At 46.2% G+C, this 20,925-nt stretch overlaps 1 protein-coding gene across 4 annotated transcripts in view; it reads right to left on the bottom strand.

Moving 5' to 3' along the window:
- The window catches only part of camk2a (calcium/calmodulin-dependent protein kinase II alpha), a 55,494-nt gene that overhangs the window by 8,989 nt on the left and 25,580 nt on the right, over positions 1 to 20,925 (bottom strand). For 2 of the 4 annotated variants that reach the window (XM_023824158.2, XM_023824149.2), the window contains exons 4-15: positions 20,816 to 20,870; positions 19,347 to 19,412; positions 18,768 to 18,840; positions 13,773 to 13,875; positions 10,948 to 11,031; positions 7,638 to 7,732; positions 6,256 to 6,378; positions 6,087 to 6,170; positions 5,202 to 5,244; positions 1,881 to 1,921; positions 646 to 678; positions 100 to 148 (exon numbers count right to left, since the gene is read on the bottom strand). In XM_023824158.2, the coding sequence (XP_023679926.1) occupies positions 100 to 148; positions 646 to 678; positions 1,881 to 1,921; positions 5,202 to 5,244; positions 6,087 to 6,170; positions 6,256 to 6,378; positions 7,638 to 7,732; positions 10,948 to 11,031; positions 13,773 to 13,875; positions 18,768 to 18,840; positions 19,347 to 19,412; positions 20,816 to 20,870 (849 nt within the window). Of the gene's footprint in view, positions 1 to 99; positions 149 to 645; positions 679 to 1,880; positions 2,086 to 5,201; positions 5,245 to 6,086; positions 6,171 to 6,255; positions 6,379 to 7,637; positions 7,733 to 10,947; positions 11,032 to 13,772; positions 13,876 to 18,767; positions 18,841 to 19,346; positions 19,413 to 20,815; positions 20,871 to 20,925 lie in introns of those variants that run through there. The other 2 variants (XM_023824168.2, XM_072706178.1) reach the window with 2 other exon arrangements.

The raw sequence follows: 20,925 nt of genomic DNA, 5'->3' as shown, positions 1-20,925 counted from the left end.
TCTCTGTTCTTTCATCTTTAATCATCTATAAAACTACACAAATCTTCCACAGAAGCACAATACTGCCAAGACCCAACTAATTGATGCTAATTGCAATACCTCTGGTATCTTCATCCTCGATGGTGGTGTTGGTGCTTTCGGACGATTCCTGGAGGGAGCACAGAAAAAACAAGGTTAGGTTGCCAGGTTGGATGCCGGCAGGATGGATATCTTCTCGCCACGCCGGTTGTGACCAGAAGCCCTCGGAATCTCCAGGCACAAAGGCTCTGACCCGTTTCTGTCGCTCCTACGGGAAGTCCGCACCTTCAAAGAAAAACAGCCCCATGAATTACTTTTCAGTGCGGGAGGGCGGCCGCGTTGCATTCTGGGATACGGGCGGGGAGGGGTCACCTGCATCGGAAAGACTGTCACCCAAGGACGAGTACGAAAGCGATGGCTTGTTTACACATTGAAACACATGAAGACATTGAAAAGTCACACTGAAAAAAGAAAGTCCAGCTCCCTTATCACGGCCTGGCTTTAACGCCGGTTTGGAAACGCACGCCATTTAAGGTCACTGTTCCCAGGTAGGTGAGAGGCTGAGGGGCAGTGAGGAGTGTGTGTGTGTGTGTGTGTGTGGGGGGGGGGGTCTGGGGGCACACTCACCATCAGCTGGACACTGGAACTGGACTTCCTTTTCTGGAAGAGAAATGAGAGGAAGTTAGACAGAACGGATGGGATGAAGGAGAAGACCAGGACAGGACAAAGGGAGGAAGAGGAGCGGGACAGCGTCCCCCCCCCCCCCCCACTGCCATCAGTGCTCGTCTGTGTGTTCTTGACTGCTGTGTCCTCTTCCTGGGAGTCTTTGGATCTCAGGTACCAAGAATAATAATTGATAATATCCCCCCCCCCCCGCCCCGGCCCGCTGGCCTCCTCTGCTGGCGGCCCGAGGAATCAACATCTAGAAGGATAAAGTACTTCCTCAGACACACACACACTGAGAAGAACGCTCATACACCCGGGGGTGTCCTTCGGGGGGAGCCTGGATCAGGAAACATGCATGTGTTTATTCATAGGCCAGCAAAGACATAAGGTACACAGACCAGGTGACACCTCCTGCCACAGAACGCAGAAGTTCCCATTCTGGGGGAGGAGTGGCTGGGCTGCGTTTAAGGTTCCCCCTTTGGCAAGAACATTAAGGCTCCCTAGGCAGCGCTGTAAATATTCATAAGACGTGACATTTTCCTTTTTAAAAACTGCTATCGCAATCTCAAGCCACACGCTGGGATTTCATATAAAATTCTTAATTAAGCATCAAAACAGTTCAGAGACTTTTAAAAAATGTGTGTTCTGAAGAAATTTGCCAAATTTATGTTTAGTACTGGGAGGCGGAATACGCCGAGGCGTCTGATTCGCTGAGGCTCGTCCCCGTGGGAATGGCATGCGCTGGGGGGGTCTCTGTTACACGTATGTCTGTGCAGGAGAAGTGGCGGTTTTTGCTGTAAAGCTATGAAGGCTGTCTAACCAGCTGTCTGGATTTACTGTTCCAGGCTGGTTAGACACAGAGGTCACAGTTATCAGACCAGGAAAATATTTCACAGATTAGATTTCACAGATTAGATTTCACAGATAAGATCTGTGAAATATTAAGATCTACCTTTGCAGAAAAAACAGACCCAGCGGTTATTACATTCTACAGTGCTGCAATTACATTCTGCGGTCAATGTGGGATTTTATTAGACACGGTAAATCTTAGAAATTAAAATGAAAAAGCAATTAGAAAAGGAGACACAATCATTCTGCGGAAAGCGGGCACAAACAAGACTGGGTTACTTTGGCAGTTTCCCTGAGAAAGAGTCGCTGGTTTGGCTTGTGAAGATGAAAACGGGGTGGTTCCCTACCTTGACGCCGTCCGCCTTCTTGCTAACCCCGCTTTTTCCTCCTGAACACAAAACAAGGAAAAAGAGAAAGAGGGCGATGAAGAAGGGGACAAACGCCCCGAAAAGCAAGGAGAAGTACATGGCGAGAGCCCTGAACCGGGTCACGGGGTGTTGAGGAGAAAATCCCAATTAATAAATAAAGTCCATCGTCCGCGAGGCGGATCTCGAGATTGACCCCTGTCCACTTTTTCCACTGGTGAAAGAGGTGGCCTCACAACTTCACATATCGCGCACTCTTCAGAGCTAACGGCCCACCCGGGAAACACTATCGTCCTTCAAGGAGATAAACTATCCTGCAAACTCCTCCCAACGTCCAAGGCGGCTCTTTTAACACATTTCCTGGGCTTGTTGTCCAGCACTGTACAGGAGCTCCTTAGAGATGCGGCAACGGGCAAGAAACACAACAGTCAACAGCTCCGCTGAGCATCACGTCTGGCCGTCCTTCCTACTGAATAGTCCTTCTCGCTCGTGCCTCTTCCCACTGTGAAGTAATCCTTTCTTTTATATCTCCTACGGACCGGGACCCTGGTCTTTCCCTCTTTATTTTTATCAGCACCTTGCTAATTTTAGCCGTCCCGGGTCGGGTTACATGGAAACCATGAATGGGATGGGGGGGTTGTGGGTTGGGGTTGGGGGGCTGGGGCGGCGGCTGTTCGGCTCCCTCTGCGGCCCCCTGTTTGCTCTGGGACGGGAGATTGCGCACCACTAGGGTGTGTGGGTAGGGGAACGAGAGAGAGTGCAGGGCGAGACACCATCACGTCATTTATGGAGTTGATACTCTAGTTAGGGGGCCCTAAGGATGACATACAGCTCCTCTGCGTGAGTGACGTGTCCCCCTGCTTGCCCGGGTAAAGAGGCATTAAGGCTTTGTGGAGAGCTACGTGGGGGCTTGGATCTAGAGATGCTAAGATGGTCTCCTTTGTACATGAGCAGAATCAGCCATTCGGATGGGCGTTTAGAAGAGGGAGGAGGGACGTCTATTCTGGACTGCAAGAAATTGGAGCCTCGCACCTGGTCTGCTAGCGCCCCCCCCCCCTCCCCCTCCCCCCCCGGGCTGTATGCAAAGCCACGCGCTTGAAAACCGAGCCCTGCGGTGTGGCTTGGACTGGGGGGTGGGAATCCACACCATTACCCAGGATGGAAAGACTCCAAGGGCGTCAGTGGGAGGGGCGAGGTGTGTCCCCCACGTTTGGGGGGGGCCAAGGGGCCAGCCGGCAGCTGAGGGGTTATGATGTCACTGGCTACAGGCGCTAGTGGACGTCAGCAAGATGATGAGGTCATGCATCAGGGTGAAGGAAGGCAGACGTCAAGTGCAGGAGGAGCTAGTCTCAGCAAAATGGACACGATCAACCCGCATCTCGCACGGTTTTTCACGATCGCGGTTTCGAAAGTATATTTATACATATTAAAAAAGAAAAGCTTTAAAATTAACCACAATGCACAGCTTCAAATTGGCATGCAGTTCTGTAATCTAAGCATGATTGAAGTATATGACAGGTTGAGAACAGGTGCATATGCAAAGCATACAGGGGCTTGAGCGTATAACGCAGCGGCTTCTGGAACCAATTTACCACGGTAGATATGGGGGCACTCTGTATTTATATGTTAGCAAAAACAAATGCAATATTAAAGATCATAGCTGTTTTTTTTTTGTTTTTTTTTAAATACAATTAGCACCTAATTAGCCATAAAATGAATGCGGTGGGATTAACCGCACAAATAAAACAGGAGGATGGCAAACTATAAAAACGTGTAGTAATTACGACGCGGCCCACAGCCGGTAATCATGACCAGAACAGGCTGTTAATCATCATCGCAGCATTGCGAAATAATCACGCGCTTTGTGCAAACGGTCTCCTAGTGAAACCACCAGCCTCCACCATCTTTGCAGATTATGCTTGTGAAGTTCAGGATACTTTGCCAAACGTGCTGGTCATTCAGGAGTCCCTGTGCAGATGAACAGCTCTACCTGGAGCTGCTTTACTCTCTGTAACTGAGGCGGCTGGTCCGTAGAGGTAGAGGACGTGGTGCCTCTGCTATTTTTGAGATAAAATTATGAAAAAAGTAACTTTGAAATAACTCATTACTATAATTTTGTCATTTAAAATCACGTCTCTCTTCTTTGGAAAAATTCGCTCTTGTGATATTGTAAAATGCATTTTTTTCATACTTTCTCACTTTTTTTTTTTCCACCAGCCACTACAAATCTATCAGCAATATCATGTGCAATAGCACAGAGATACTTTATTGACCCCTGTGGGGAAATCTGTCTTTTCGCCTGTCCCGTCTCGCTCTTGATGAGACACACAGACAGGTGACAGGAAGCTTGGGGGGGCCCTAGCACAGGGTCAGCCAGTGTGCAGGAGCTGGGGGGCTGAGGGTCGTGCCCACGAAGATGTGGGTTTGTGACCAATCAGTCGAGGCCGGAGCTCGAACCCAGAGGCTTAGCCCACTGAGCCACACCCTGCATAGTACTAATGAGTAACATTATATAAACCAAAAAAAAAACACAAATTAGCCATACTAAATGCTCAACAGCATGTGCCTGACCCAAAAAAGGCCGCCGGTGACCTACGACCTCCTCCCCCCTCCTGACCGATATTTCACACTCGCATCTCTGCACATTGGAACAGAGATCGCATCTCTCTCCCCCCCCCCCCTTCCCCATGCAGCATCTATGCAGCGGTGCGGAACCACATGGGCGCGGTCATTCAGCCGCTGCGTCTGCGGCAGCAGATGGCTCCACGGCAGTAAGTAGGCCGAGGCGACAGCAAGACACCTTCGTCCAGGAAGAGTCTAAACCGAGATAAAGAGCTTCTTCAAACAGATGGTCAGCAAACCATTAAGTCTCCCGGACGCATTTTCGGATGAATCTCTGCCGATTGTTTTCTTTTCTCAGGCTGTATAAAAGCTTTCGTTGCTGCACCCAAGTTTTTCTGCTCGATTCATTTTAATTGGGGCTGATTCTCTTCCTTGAGAGGAAACTCTAAAGAGGTATTGTTGTTGTTCGCACTCACGCTGGTGAATCAGAACAAAGAGGTCTGTGAGAGTTTCACGGTGGAGTAGCTGCATGCCTAGAGAGCACTGCGGTGCACAGCCGGAAACATCTGGAAACCCTCGACTCTGTCTTCCAGAAGCTGGCGCAGCTCCGTGAGCTGCGGACCGCTCCTCGCGTACGACACAAGCGGCTTTATTCGTTTCTGTCGAGTCGAGCAAAGGAAGTCCAGGAGCAACATCAGGGCTGACATTCTGACGGAAAACTGTGTTTTTCCATAGACTTACCGGAAAAATTCCGTGTTGCCAGCATGGTGGTAAGAATAGCGCCCTGGAACAAAGCAGAGGACGACACCATGTGTTACAAGCAGGAAATGTGTGAAACGAATTATCACAATTAGCTGCTATTTTATTTTGGTGATGTTCTTAGGAATTTGGTACAGAAACACACCAGCACATGGGGTCTGTCACACATGTCAACAGTGTCAAGAGCAGAAGTTTTATACTATATACTGTACTTTTTACATATTTTATTTTTGACTTGGCGAGTTATCAGCTGACACTGTGGTTGGAGACGTGGGCTGGATCGGATTGAACCAGTGAGGTTTATAACGTTAGCTGTGGGAACCAAATCAAATCTCAAATCCAGGGTTAAAGATGACTTGTGTCTGCTCAGCTCAACGAAAAGCAAGAAGAGAAGAAAAGTGGTTTATGGCAAAAACAAGATAATACAAGATATTATAGTAAAGAGGTATTTACACAGGCAGTGTAACTATAGTTAGTGCAGTGGGGAACTTATGAGCATTTCTTATACTGTGTTGTGCTATTTAGGCGTTTGTAAGACACAACATGGTGGGTGGAGCCCTGATGCCTCCATGGTTAGGGGTTCGAGTCCCATCCTCAGCTTTGTGTGCAGTTAACGTGTCCTCTGCATGCTACCAAAGAGCAAAAGCATGTTATTGGGTAAACTGGTGTTTGCAATTGGATATTTTTGTATGAGAACAACTTACTTAAAGACAGACTTAGGGGACGGATCATCCGTAACCTGGGCACTGCCACTGTCTTTGGCATTCTGTCACACGCACGTTCAGCATGAACCTGCTTTCCAGCTCTGCTCCAATGACCCCCCCCCTGCTGCCCCTCCATGCCTCCCCACCCTCCAGTCCCTGGTACCTTCAGCTTCCTCCTGGCATTGAACTTCTTCAGGCACTCCACGGTCTCCTGCCTGTGCATGCAGGACGCCACGGTAGAGCGGTGCTGGAGAGAAGGGGCGAAACACAGGCGGTCAGCTGGCTTCCCGCTGTCAGCTTCGGGGGCATCTTCGGGACGAGGCCACACTCACTGAGATCCAGGGGTGTTTCAGAGCCTCTGAGGCGGTGATGCGCTTCGACGGGTTGATCGTCAGCATCTTGTTGATGAGATCCTTCGCTTCAGGTGTGACAGTGTCCCACTCTGGAGATGGGAACTGGGACGATGGAGAGAACAAGAAATAAGGATCAACGCTAAATTTATATATATAACGATATCTTCAATAATTTAGCTTTCATGAGTTGGGCATAAGTGTTAGGCGTATTGTTACTGATTCTGTCATGTTGTCAATATTTAAAATAATAAACATATAACTTGTAACCAGTTAAATTGTTTGTTTGATATGGTTTTAAACAGTAGGTCTTCATGCAGGGTAAACAGAACTAATCTACCCTATAGTATATAAATATACCTTGTATAAACCTATTGCGGGTTATATGGCCTAATCGGAAAATAACAGCGGGCGACATGTCAAATAGTGACCTCATTAACATGGGGTGACCAGATAATCCACGTCATCCTGGACACCTTGAGCTACTTCAGGTTTTACAAACTACCTTAAACCCCAAAGGCTCCTGTGTTAAATAGTTCAGCTCTTCTTGTGCTTTGACTGGTTTGTTTCCTTGACTGAAAGACTCATCCAGCTGTTTCACATTAACATTAGTGACACGTGCATGATTATAGGAGACTGACCAATCAGCACGCAGCAAGAACTCGGTGCTTTAGTGAAATCCAGGGCCTTTTCATTGAGATGGTCGTGGCTCAAAGTGTCATAGATGATGTGGTCACCCTACTGTAATATTGTGTTGCAATTGAAATGCATGGCATAGACATAGAAGGTTGAATCAATATTCCAGTAGTGATGTCTCTGCAACATAGAGATGCTTTGCTGACGGATTCCCAAGCATCGCAGAGACATCGTGCCAGTGCATGCGTGCAGTCTGGGTAATTATATTATTATAGTGTTGCAACTATGACAGACTGCAAGACAATACACCTGTCAAATTTTAACTATAACTGTACCAAATATCAGCTATTCATTGCGCTACTGTAAGGTCAGATGACATTAGATCATAAACAGAATATTAGTGGAATAGGCTGCATTTCTCTATTACTGTAATACTTTCCTGCAAGACAAAAGTAACGAGAACAAGCGCATTTAAATTTCAGTACTTTTAATTGCGTTATTCAATATGAAAAGGACGTTACCGCCAAAAGTAGTGGAATTACATAACGCGTTACTTGGTACACAGACAGCCCATGAGGTCATTCTTGGATTCCGGTGCCCTTTAACCACTTCCTGTCTGGAGTGTACATTACCCAGCAGACACTGGCCTGCACCATTTAGGTAACAAGTCCGAGTCCCTCAGCACCACCGTGACTGCCAGCACAAACTAACAAAGACCAGTGACTCACATCATAGGCCCCAGCCTTGATCTGCTGATATAATCGGTGCTGGTCCTCATCCCAAAATGGAGGATAGCCCACCAGGAGGATGTATAATATGACACCTGTAAGAAGAGACCGGTATAAAGGCAACGCCGACCCAATCGCCAGAGATCCATTAGTTACAATTGCACACACAGAAATTTCTACCAAAACAGAAATCAATTTGTGAAGCCGTAACATCTGTATTGCACGTTAAAACATTTCAGACTGAAATAACTAAAGATCACCCTCTGATTTACTCTGAAAACCTTAAGGAGATTGTGCGTAGATGACTGTACTTCTCCAGCCAACTTGCGCTGTGGCTGCCGTCACTGTCGTCCTGATCGCTGGAGAATCTGTCTCCAGCATCTTGCCTCTGACTCTGGCGTTGGATTTTCAGACACCATCCAGACATCTAATGATGGAGCCGCCCCCACAGGTAGTTTGGAGATCCCGTCAGGAGCAGAAGGAATGAGCGCGGCCCAATGCCAGAGCGCTAGCGACACATCCACCCGGCGCGCGGCTCAAACGCAAGCGCTGTACCCGGCGCGTCAAGGGTGTCATCATTTTCTGGCTTCCATCACATTATATGACAAAAATCTCCAAATGCAAGAATTCTGACCTGTTATCACAAGCAATGCAACAAGATCCCCCCAGAAACAAGGCACGTTGACGGGGTAAACACATGTCCTGTTTTTAGGAAGGTTGGCTGTCAAGGAAATCAGCAATGAGCCACCATCGCATGTACGGCCACGGGTACGCCCACGGGTACGGCCACGGGCTTTGCGCTTCTGAACCATCTTCCTGCAGTATCATGCCCCCGGGGCATCCAGTATCACCCTGATAGTTTCAGGATGGCGTGACGTAGCCCACAGAGGCGCAGATTTCATTAGCTGCCGTCCGGGGAAATATTATAATAGGCAGGTACTGCTACGGCTTCTACTTCTCGTCTTGTTTTTTGTAAATGTTCGTCTGAGGCAGGGGAACCGGGGCTGTTATGATTCCTTGCTCTTGCGTTTTTTTTCTTTCTTGTCCAATTACGGAGTACTTAATTGTCCCAAGGGCGTCTTACAGCGGTGCATCGGACTCCATCCTCATTGTCTCGGGTAGATCTTTCTTCTTCGCGTGGGGGTTATTCCCGTCGGCAGATCACAGGTGGAGGGACTGAATATAAGGCTGAAGCATTTATATCCTTTTACCCACCCACTCAGAAAAACTCAGAAACAGTCGAGTGCTTTTCTGAAACTCCTGTCCTGTAAATATTCGCAGAATGTTCTTCCATCACTTTATATCACTCTGTTGAAACTGTACATTTGATTACATATGCTTTGCTTGTCTAATTGAATTGCTACACTGAATCTACGCTGCCCGGCCAAAAAAAAAGTCACCATTTGAATTAATATCAGCAAATACTTAAGCGCCAATGACTGGATCATTATTGCAGCTCAGCAACGTTATGCAGCAGTAAAGTAAAGTCAGCTGAGTACCTGAATCTACTGGCCAGGTTACACCTCCATCCATCATCAATGGATGTTTTTCTTCCCTGTTGGCATGAGCATATTCCAGGACAAGAATGCCAACATTCAATGGGTTCGAACTGTCAAAGAGTGGTTCAGGGAGCATGAGGAATCATTTTCACGCATGACTTGGTCACCACAGAGTTGTGACCTTAACCTCATTGAAGGTCTCTGGGATGTGCTGAAGGAGGCTTTATGGAGGTTCAACTCACTTGTCAATACAGGATCTCGGTGAGAAATTAATGCAAATCTGGATGAAAATAAAGGGTGAGATGTTGCATAAGCTTGTGGAAACAATGTCATGACAAATATGCGCCATAATCAAAGCTAAAGGCGTCCAACAAAAAATTCAAATGGCGACTTTTTTTTTGGCCCCGCAGTGAATTTTATTCCAAAACCTGTACCTGGGTAACATACTTATGAGTCTATTTCTGACCATAACCTTCACCTGTCCGATTTTATCCTCATACCACTGATACATGGCAAGTTTAATTATCTGGATTCTCAAAAAGCCATGTAGGACACAATATTGACATTTATTGAGGATGTCAGCCATAATGCTTCTTATTGCTACAGATTTTAGAGACAGAGAGGTTAAAATTCCTCAGACAAACCACCAAATTTCCTTTCCGTGTTTGTGAGTCTGGTCTGTTGTCTTCCTATTGCATGAAACAGCAGCTCAGAGTGCACACGTGGTTCCAAAGCGGAGTTTCACTCTGAGGTTTATTATCCACCAGCATTGTGATGGGAAATAATTAGGAGTCACTCTGGGAGGGTCTGCCGTCTCAGCGAGGCGCCGCACAAACAAAACCCACAAGCCTGTCAGGTGCCTGCGGGTTGCCAGTTGCCAAAAAGACGCACCGCTACTCTCGCCAATATCAGCCGCTGCGAACAGCACTGCGGGAAAAGCAATTACCTGGACAAAAATGGTGTTAACAGAGCAGAGGTCCTGCCTTCACCTCACCCGCGGCCGACAGAGGATCCACAACGACCAAATCATGAGGAAAAACAGGCAAATGACCATTGCAACACAAAGCAAAGTCCATGAGAGCCAAACCTCCGTTTGATGTAGAAAGACACACAATCTGGCAGCCAGGTATCTATTGAGCTATCAACATATTTGCCATACAGAGAATGTGGTAACACTGTACTTGAGGGGACACAGTAGATTGCAGTGTGCCAGTTACTACTGCAGAACAAATCATGAACAAATACAGCAGCTACTTAAGAAGATGCGTCATGATTCATTAATGATGAACAGACATGACATCAGTATTTCACTTGTGTTATTCATGATTTTTTCCTTTAATGGTCCCTTAGTAGTTCCTGCAGTTGTTCCATCAGTAGTTCCTTCAGTAGTTCACTAAGGTTTACAGATTTAACAGATATACAGTAGTTCATCATTAATGTCACATATGTTTTATCTCAAGCAAGTACTCTATTACAAACATGAGATCAATATGTAACTAAGACTTAGTTTGTGGTTAATTAATACATAAGTAATAGCATAATACTGCATTATTTGTGCCACCTCAAAGTGTTACTGGGAATGTTTATGTTAATGGGAGTTTTAGTGTTTGTTTTACACTGGTTTTTGCAGGAATACGGTGCAAAGTGCCTTGGGTAGGCTATCAAACCAGGACACGGATGTCAAAACAAGTTAATACGAAAAAATAAGAACCAGTTTTCAAAAAGATGATGGTAAGTAAACAAGACGATGTCTGTGCCATGAAAGCGCCGCAGGATGCCGGTATGTGGGTTCGAGGGGAATTCTCACTCACCGCAGGCCCAGAGGTCCACTGCTTTGCCGTAAGGATCCTTGCGTAGCACCTCAGGGGACAGGTATCCGGGGGTGCCGGCAAACCCTGCGCATGCAAACATTTACATTGCAGCCATGAGTAATTCATTCCAAACGCGTGTTTTGGAGGTGCTGGATAATGACCCACAATGCACTGCCTGGATTGTCTGCCTCTACTGCTGAGTGACTAATACTTACTATTACTGAGTACTTACTGTTACTACGACATGATGCTGATACACTCGTAAGAGGCTGGATCACTTGATTTGCATGATTCAACGTTCATCCCTTTCCAGCACAAACAGGTCAGAGATCCATCTCACTGTCTAGCTGTACAGTTTCCTGTTTTGTAATTTGTTTTGTCTGCTTTGGTAATTTCTTAAGATGGACTATTTTTGTAGGATTACTGCATCCCTACAATCTTTCTTCAAACTATTTTACCTTTGAATTGCAGCAGTATAATCACTTCTGTATAGTAAGTATTATGCTGGATTGAGCAAAAATGTTCTGGAAGTTTCAACGAACAGCACTTACAGCGGGAGGAATCTTCAATAATTGTCTTTAATCTGAATGGAGGAGACTGCAATTATGTTAATCACACTCAGAGAATTACACCTCCAGAACTCTCGTGTTAATTCATTTTCGGTGTGGAATACATATTGTGTCTCTGTGTGTGAAGTGATAGGACAATTGACGTAGTTATCCTTTTGCTCAATGGAAAAAAAAACTTATTTTATCCTTAAAATTAATTTCTTCTGCCTTTTTCCCCGTCTGCCTTGCTTAACTCTTTCAGGGTAAGTGTCGTTACAATAGCAGAGGACTGCGGCAGTATCCGCATTATTCCACTGGTGGATTTTGGTACGGACGACACAGACAGCCGTCCGGGGCCGGGGTGGCACAGGGAACCCGCACAAAATAATTCAGTCGTGACATTTGCGTGATCAGTTGTCTATCACTCATTAGCACATCAAAGGCCATATTGGTCTAGTGTCATATTAGCGTTTATGACTGTGGGTCCGTTCCAAAATGAAATCAGAAACACATTCTAATGAATGGAAATAATGGGTTGCCATATGTGTGAAGCCTGTTCGCCCACAGTTGTGGGCGACGTGCTCGGCTGTTTGAGGAATCACGAGAAGGCCGCCGTCGTCTCAGCCGAAAGGCTGCAGCCTGACCTTCACGGTCAAATCTGGCAACCGGGTTTACTGTTCTTGTGTATCGGTCAGTTTACAGTATCCTGATTCTGTGTGCATTGTACAACAACACACATTACCCAGCCATCTAACGGAAAGGTAGCTCTGCTAGCATTATATGTGCATTATAATGTGCAATTTATGTGTGCATAATAATGTGCAATTTAAACGTGCAAGTTATAATGTGCAATTCTTCTGGTGCATTATTACTGTTCTTGTCATTGCCTGTCACTCCATCACGTGCCTGTCCATATATATACAGTATATATCCACTCTGTACATAAATACATACATATACTCTATGTATACACACATACATATATCAATCTAAGTTTACATATATGTATATGGTGGGTGTATACATATATATATATATACACATTTATATTTTTCAATACTCTCATCCATATTTATATTCCCAGATTGTTTGTATAATGTACTTTTTATACTGTACTGTTGGTATAGTTTTTATTCTATTGTTTATAATTTTTCATGCTCTTATCTCTTATCTTATCTTAACATTAACATTAACATTAACATTATATTGGCTGTGGTGACCTAATACTTAGGGAAGCCGAATTGTAATCAAAAAATTGCTGGTCCGAATCCCTCACCAGCAAAAGTACCACTGAATTATCCGTCCCCTGCTATGTCACATGTGGGTTAATGCAGGGGACACATTCTGTTGTCGTCACTGTGTGCCGTGGCGTGACAATTACTCACTTTCCCTTCATATGTAGATTTTTTGTGACATAGTTTAGCATTCAAGCAAACTAGTTCTAGACTAGTTTGCTAGTCTAAAACTAGAAAGGAAGAGTGTAATATATATCATATATGCACCATATATATTTTTAAAAACTGTATCCTAAAAGTGAGCATCCCAAAGCTGAAACCTGCAGATAGAAAATAAAAAATAAACAGCTATCTGACCGCGGAGCAATTCAGAAAGCCGATTGATCTTTTTTCCTTTTTCTTCATTTATTTATCTTGACCTCTGACGGTCTTTGGGATGCACGTGGGTGTACGCGGCGAGCAGGAAGACAGCCAAATGGACTGAGCGTTCCTTTTAAGACGTTTAAGATGTCAGCACCTGTCAAGGGCACTCAGAGGAAATCCTCGCGTGCCGTTTCAGTTTTGATGTAAGTAATTGCATTAAAAGGTTCCGTTTTAGAACTTGGTTGCACTTTTCTCTTTATATGTTTTCCGAGTAATGCAAATTCATTATGAATTATCATTCATAATGATCTGCAGGCACTCTAGTCACCTCCTGGAGCCCAAAGACATGGGTGTCCTATTGTCACGTCCCCTGTGCCACCTGAGATTGGCTCCAGACCCACCCTGCCACCATAACCAGGATAAGCGGTCAAGAAAATGATGGACTACCTCTTACTAAAGACGTCCTTTTATTGGTTTCACGCAGAATTTATTTCCTTAACGAAATCTTTTTTTCTTAGAGGTCACACTTAAATATCTCAAAGTCCAGTCGGTTTTTAAAACCGTATTTGACTTATTTGCAAGCGATTGTGACATTGGCCACCGTCAGTGATCATGCCCGTGTTCTCTCTGGCCAAGTTGACGGTGCATGTGCGTATTCACGAGCCGCGTCGGCCGTTACCGAACCAGGCCTGCTGCTCTCCCTCCACCTCGATGGCCAGTCCGAAGTCTGCCAGCTTCACGGCTGCTCCTTTGGACTTGGACGCCAGGAGCAGGTTCTCCGGCTGCGGGAAGACGAGTGAGGAGTCAGGAACCGCGCTGGACCGAGTCTGACTCTCCGCTAGGCGACGAGTACCGCTGCGGCCGCAACACTTCCAAATGTTAAATTTCCTCCCGCCCACCTGCCCCCGCCCACGCAGCTAAACACTGGCCCCCCCTCCCCGCTTTGCATATTGTACTTTAACACGCCCACACACACACACACACACACACACGCACACACTCATCCTCTGTTGTTGCACCGCAGTTTTTCGAGTGCAGATATATCTCCCGGCTACATTTCTGGACGCATCGAGCAGGTGGCGGTGCCCTTGCGGTCGCTCCCTGTCGTGTCCTGCAGGAATTTCCCTGAACGGGGACGGCAGCTTGCATCGAGAACGTGGCAGGCTGCTGTGCGGGACAGCGAGGTGTCTGGATCTTTGCTGTGGTTCACGCGTGGGACACATGACACAAACACCACAGGCTCAACGGCGTTTGACTATAATTCGGAAAAGCGCAATTAATAAAACAGGAAGCATGCTGATCCACCCCCCCCCCCCCATTAAACTGATAAAGGTGCTCTTCACCAAAAGTGTTCCGTAGCACAGTTGTACAGTACCACCCCCCAGGAGAGTCATGTGACCTGGTTTATCTGTAATGACTCGCTCCATATGTCTCTCTCTGATTCTCTCCCTATAACATGGAATTCAGAGTATGTACACATGCCCGACTCGTGACTCTCCATTCCTCGGTTAGTTATCTCGTTAATTATCCGTTCTGTAGCTATTTGGTTTTCGTTGTGTTGCCCTCATTCCTTCCCAGTCTCCCCAGTATAACGTTCTGGTAACCCCAGTCACAGCTGGCAGGCCCCTGTCGCCTGGCCCCATTTGGAGCTGAGGCGACTTCGCCCATCATTCGGGTAGACGCCGACCTGCATGTCATCTCCCGAGCGACCAGCCAAGACCCGAATGGCTGTCTGGGCTGCTCCGCCTGCCGGGACGGGTCCCGATGACGGGCCCCGATGACGGCGCAGAAAGGCTCCCGGAAACGCCTGAGCAGACGCGCCGCTCCGGATCGCCTCCCCTCTCCCATCGCGGCGTCCAGATGGCTGAGGAGAACCTGGCTGTTTGCCGTGTCGCCGGGAAACCCACTAAAACCTGACGCTGGCCTCCTTCCTCAGCTCCTTTGCCTCCTCCTCCACCCCCTGCTCTCTCACACAGGGAACCCCCCCCCCCCCTCCACCTTACCCCACACTCCCCACCTCGTGATCACATTAGGATGGCTCCCATAATCCCCTGCGGTTCAGCTCTCTGCATAACCTCACTCGGAGTGTTACGGGGGTGTCAGGGATGGCATGTTGGCGATGCTGGAATGTAACCCCCCTCTCCTAATTGAGGTACCCCCCCCCCCCCACACACACACACACACACAGGCAGCAAATACTTATGCTGGTACAAGCAGATGTACTTGGTTGGCGCTGAGAATGTGAGCAGTCTCTCATGCACGAGAGCATAATGTGACGTGGGACACTGTGACTCTGATGCACAGGGAAATATATACATATTCATATAAATACCTTAGTGGCACTGTGCAAAAGTCTTACGCAGTCAAAGAAAATGATGTTATGTTGATGTTTATATAATACCAGGATTTCATGTCTCTTAAAATGTGTCAGCGTAGCTATTTCAGACCCTGTCCTCCAGTAACCCAATATCTACAGTCGCTAGTACTACAGTGTGTTTGGATATGTTAATTAACTAATTAACGAATTACATGAATTAGTGGTGATATGATGGCTGGGGCACCACTTGAGGAGAACTTTGGGAACTGCAGCTGGGTTCTTCTACTCTTCCAGGAAGATATTAATACATTTTTCTGAACAAATATACAAGTACTGTCCAAATAAACAGCTTCAAGCATAATATATTGCCAACCCAAGACTGCATAGTACGGTACATGTTACTGAATGACCTAGACCAATCGTTCTGTCTTCTGCTTGGGAATTTCCCCTGTGAGCAGGTACAGAACCATCCCCTTCATCAGGCGATTGATAAAGTCATTAACCCAGATGGGCGGGTTCTGTTTTGGACGTGTTCTCTCTTTTACAGTGATTAATGTTTGGTTGTTTTAGTTTCGGGGACACATTTAAAGGGTAAAAAACACAAGGGATCTAAAACCAAAAACCCTCAAAGAAATGTTATTTTGGGTAACTCATCATAACCAAAAGCGCTGATTTCACTATCCAGCTCCTGACATACCAGCTGTACTCTCTGTGACAGGACCTTCCTAACACACACACTCCTCTCCTGACCCCCTGCGGTGACCTGCTTACTCCCCGCAGACAAGTGGGGCTGAAAACAATTCAGCAAGGTGTTCTAGATGCGATTTTCCCATCTACAGTCACACAGGCCACATGGAACCTCATTTACAGCACAGCCAGGCTACCAGGAAAAAATGACCCCAAGTCAGGCTTCCTCATCATATGTTAGAGTTCTGGGAACCAAAACTCACTCAGTCTTCTTGCAATCGAACAAAGGTTAAATTCCCGAAGCTCACGACGTCCACAGAAAACTTCTCGAAATCATATACCTGACTGATTGAATCTTGGAAATTTTGCTCTTAAATGAACTAAGATGTGAGAAATTGGGTCAATGAGAATGAGATATACAGTAGCATATAGCAACTAAACCAAACTCAAAACATTAGCCGCTGCCTAGCCGGTCCGTTTCGCTCTGTTGGGGTCTGTGAATGTAGCTTCATCACGCCATATTCCATGGCTCGAATCAATGAGCTGCTGAATACAGTTTATATATTCAATGTTTGACTTGACCAAACGCTTTTCCTAGTCCAGAGAAAAGTAGTTCTTCTCCGCTCCATTTGGATCATGCTGATTCCGCAGTTCGTTTTGCATGTGCTGACAGCCCATGACCTGCAGCGAATCTGCATTCTGTGCCTTTGCTCGTACGCGGCTGCTTGTCAGTGCCGTGTGCAGTGATGTCGGGTGGCATTTTCAGCAGAAAGCATCCCACAGCCACCGAGGGAGGGGGGCGATATCTGGGGCTCCTCTGAGGTGGAGGACGGGTTCCATGCCAAATTCATAAAAGTGCCTCCAACCCAAGCAGATGTTGTTTGTGCAGCTAGTTCACTCCCGAGCCAGCCTCCCTACAGACCACACCCAAAAGCGCCGCTCCCTAACCAGCCTCCCTACAGACCACACCCAAAAGCGGCGCTCCCTATTCAGCCTCCCTACAGACCACACCCAAAAGCGCCGCTCCCTAAACAACCTCCCTACAGACCACACCCAAAAGCGGCGCTCCCTAACCAGCCTCCCTACAGACCACACCGAAAAGCGGCGCTCCCTAACCAGCCTCCCTACAGACCACACCCAAAAGCACCGCTCCCTAACCAGCCTCCCTACAGACCACACCCAAAAGCGCCGCTCCCTAAACAGCTTCCCTACAGACCACACCCAAAAGCACCGCTCCCTAACCAGCCTCCCTACAGACCACACCCAAAAGCACCGCTCCCTAACCAGCCTCCCTACAGACCACACCGAAAAGCGGCGCTCCCTAACCAGCCTCCCTACAGACCACACCCAAAAGCACCGCTCCCTAACCAGCCTCCCTACAGACCACACCCAAAAGCGGCGCTCCCTAACCAGCCTCCCTATAGACCCCACCAAAAAGCGGCGCTCCCTAACCAGCCTCCCTACAGACCACACCCAAAAGCGGCGCTCCCTAACCAGCCTCCCTATAGACCACACCCAAAAGCACCGCTCCCTAACCAGCCTCCCTACAGACCACACCCAAAAGCGGTGCTCCCTAACCAGCCTCCCTACAGACCACACCCAAAAGCACCGCTCCCTAACCAGCCTCCCTACAGACCACACCCAAAAGCGCCGCTCCCTAAACAGCTTCCCTACAGACCACACCTAAAAGCGGCGCTCCCTAACCAGCCTCCCTACAGACCACACCCAAAAGCGTCACTCCCTAACCAGCCTCCCTACAGACCACACCCAAAAGCGGCGCACCCTAATCAGCCTCCCTACAGACCACTGAAACATTAGTCCGGTCTTTTGGATGATTTTCCTGCCAGAAACTCAACTCTGTTAACGTCACACTTTTATTTTTGTCATGTCAGTCCCAGCCATCCCAGACCCCACAGATCCTGCATAAGAAAAGCTTCGTAACAGGCGATTATGACGCTTTTCTAATCACCGCAAAGGCTCTTTATGACATGATTCTGTTTGCCATCCCAATTGAAAAAAAAAAATTAATTCCCAAAGCTTCAGAATGACATTTACTAGGTCATTCATGCCTTGTAGACAAAAAGCTTGTTCTTGATCTTTTTTCGGGATGCCACACCGCTCTAATAGGCCGACAAGGGAACAGGACTGGGAAATATCTACCACTAAGTGGACCTTCAAACAAATGAGTCACCCCAAGGCAATTTTGTGAGACTTCAGTCAGGAGGAAAAAAGTGCAGCCTGAGTGAAATGACAAAATGCATCCCGGCGAACAAACGATCTTGTTCAGCATGATGGCAAAGTCACAGCTGACCAAAGTCCAGCAAAGAAATATTGGTGGCACAACATTAATGGCTTTAACTGACTGCATGATTCAATGAAATGATTAATTTTTTTGCCTTCAGGTCCGTGTGTCACAAATAATTCTTATTCAGAAGTTTTTAGCGGTACTATGCACTTCCTGTTATCACCGTAAAAACGTTGTCATTTTGTAAATACTCAGATTATACTTTTATTAATTTCGAAAAATCGGTTAGAGGTTATAAGTAAATATTCCAGTAGCACTTCTAGATTGATGGATTCTTACATGTGAATTTTTGTTCCACGCATTTTTCTCAGAATTCCCTGTCGATTGCAGGTAAGACAACGGAAGTAGAGCGTGCCTTACTGTACCTTAAGATCTCGGTGGACCACTCCCATCTGGTGACAATGAAGAACGGCCTCAAGAATCTGCTGGATGCAATGACTAATTGAAAACAAAAGAGCTTAAATCCAGTCTGACAGTTTGACCAGTGACTCAACATTTCTACTACTGGTTAATTTGATAAACCTAAACTGTCTCTGGTTAAACTTCAGCAGATTGAGCTGGAATATGTCCTTGTACAAAATGTGCATTGTTCTAATTTACATGTGAAAACCACTGCCCATTGACCTGGAATACAGCAAGAAAGGTCTAGAAATGATAAACATGCATCTAATTATTATTATTACTATTATTATTATTAGGCGCTATCCAGTTAGCTCTGAAATTTTCGTAAAATTGGAGGTTTCTTTAAGACAGCGAGTGAAGCAGAGCTTCACCAGACAAAAAGGTAACATTTTTGACACATAAAATATTTTAATTGCTCCAAAGCTCTGGTTTTGTCTGGCCTCCCAAAGGTGCTGACATTTCACAGTTTGCATACCCTTAAATTTCACGTCTGATGTGTGGGTTTCCGGCGCAAGAAGAACATACTGTAGGCCATTTGTTACCTGGCGTCTGCTTCACTGTAGTATTCCCTGGCCACGATGTCCTCAAAGAGCTCTCCACCTGTCACACTGATGGAGAGCAGAGGGAAGAGGCAGTGAGGAGAAGCCATCCATCTACATGTGTTTGTTATTGATCGTCTGAGGCGGTTGACTGTTGCTTGGCCTGTGCTTTTCCCGACTAAAATAGATTAATAAAAATCACAATAAACATGTCACAACAATCACTAATGTTAATACTCTTTCTTCTAAGTAACTACCAGTCCCAAATTTGAGTATAAGTGTGCTTCGTTTAAAAATGACCTCCTACTTGCTGTTTGTGCATAAAGACCAAGTTTGTGGAAAGCCTGGGCTGTTGTTGACCTATGGATGGGATCTCCTTGCTGGCCATCAAATTCCACTGGCCTATCAGAGCTGGCAGAGAGCTCGTTGGTGGATCAGTCATCTCCTCTTTTCCCTGATTGGTCAGCTTGGAGGATGGCCCGCCCTAAGCAAACTCTGGGCAGACTTTTGGTAATTATTTCTCCACGCTAAAAGCTTTACCGAAACATAGCAAATCTGAATTGAAAAAGTTTTCAAATTATAAAACAAGGACATGAATGAATACAAAGCAGCAGAGCAACAGTAGACTAATAGATGTTACTTACGGTATAATTCAGACACCAGCTACCCAGTGTATTGTGTACATTTCAAATTTCTGTTTTGACAATTTGTACTCTACAGATTGCCTGAAGTACCCTCAGAATCCATTAAATGTATTGTGAGCCTCTCACACTCTTTAAACAGGACTAGTCTACCTCAGAGATTGGATCATTGTACATTCCTACCCCCCCATATCATTAGGTTCTGCCTTCCTTTGTCTCATTAGTGCCACAGGTAGTGTGTCATTCTCATAAGGTTGTGTGTTTAATGCTTACTTGGGGTGTGATGCTTTTTCTTTGGGGGGAGGTGGCTCATCTTAGTTAATTTTTCATTGCATTCAAGAAAAGTTAAAAATGAATGTTAGGGGTTTATTTAAAGCTCATCCTTCCATCCTGTTCGCATCACTCAGGGCTCTGAAGCCGAGACTGGTAGGGCATTTTGACATCCTTACCTTTTTAAGGGTAATTCCATAGTTAGGTTGCATAAAAAACTGAAACGTGACAGATTCACCTCCACCGGTGCTGATACTTTCTAACCTTGATGGAATCCAATGCTGCTGAAATGCACTGCTTCACTGCCTCTGTCCTCCACCAGTGCTGATACTTTCTAACCCTGATGGAATCCAGTGCTGCTGAAATGCACTGCTTCACTGCCTCTGTCCTACACTCATTAATTACAGCAAAACCCCAGAAACAGTTTCTTTATATCCATCTCTGTGCTACTTGGGATTTTTTTTTTTTACTTGATTCAAGATTTAATTGCTTAGTTTAAACACAGAAACCCATCAAAATGTGCCTTTTAATGCATCATTCTATTGTGGGGAAAATACTTACAGATCGAAGATGAGGTAATGATGTCCTTCCTCGGAGATGCTGTCGTGAAGCCTCACTGAAAAGACACAGGTTTTTATTGCAGTTACGTCTAATGTCATTAAGACGGGACA

This window comes from Paramormyrops kingsleyae, chromosome 24 (assembly GCF_048594095.1).
Source record: "Paramormyrops kingsleyae isolate MSU_618 chromosome 24, PKINGS_0.4, whole genome shotgun sequence".
Lineage (NCBI taxonomy): Eukaryota > Metazoa > Chordata > Actinopteri > Osteoglossiformes > Mormyridae > Paramormyrops > Paramormyrops kingsleyae.
This window is presented reverse-complemented; position numbering and strand designations above follow the sequence as displayed.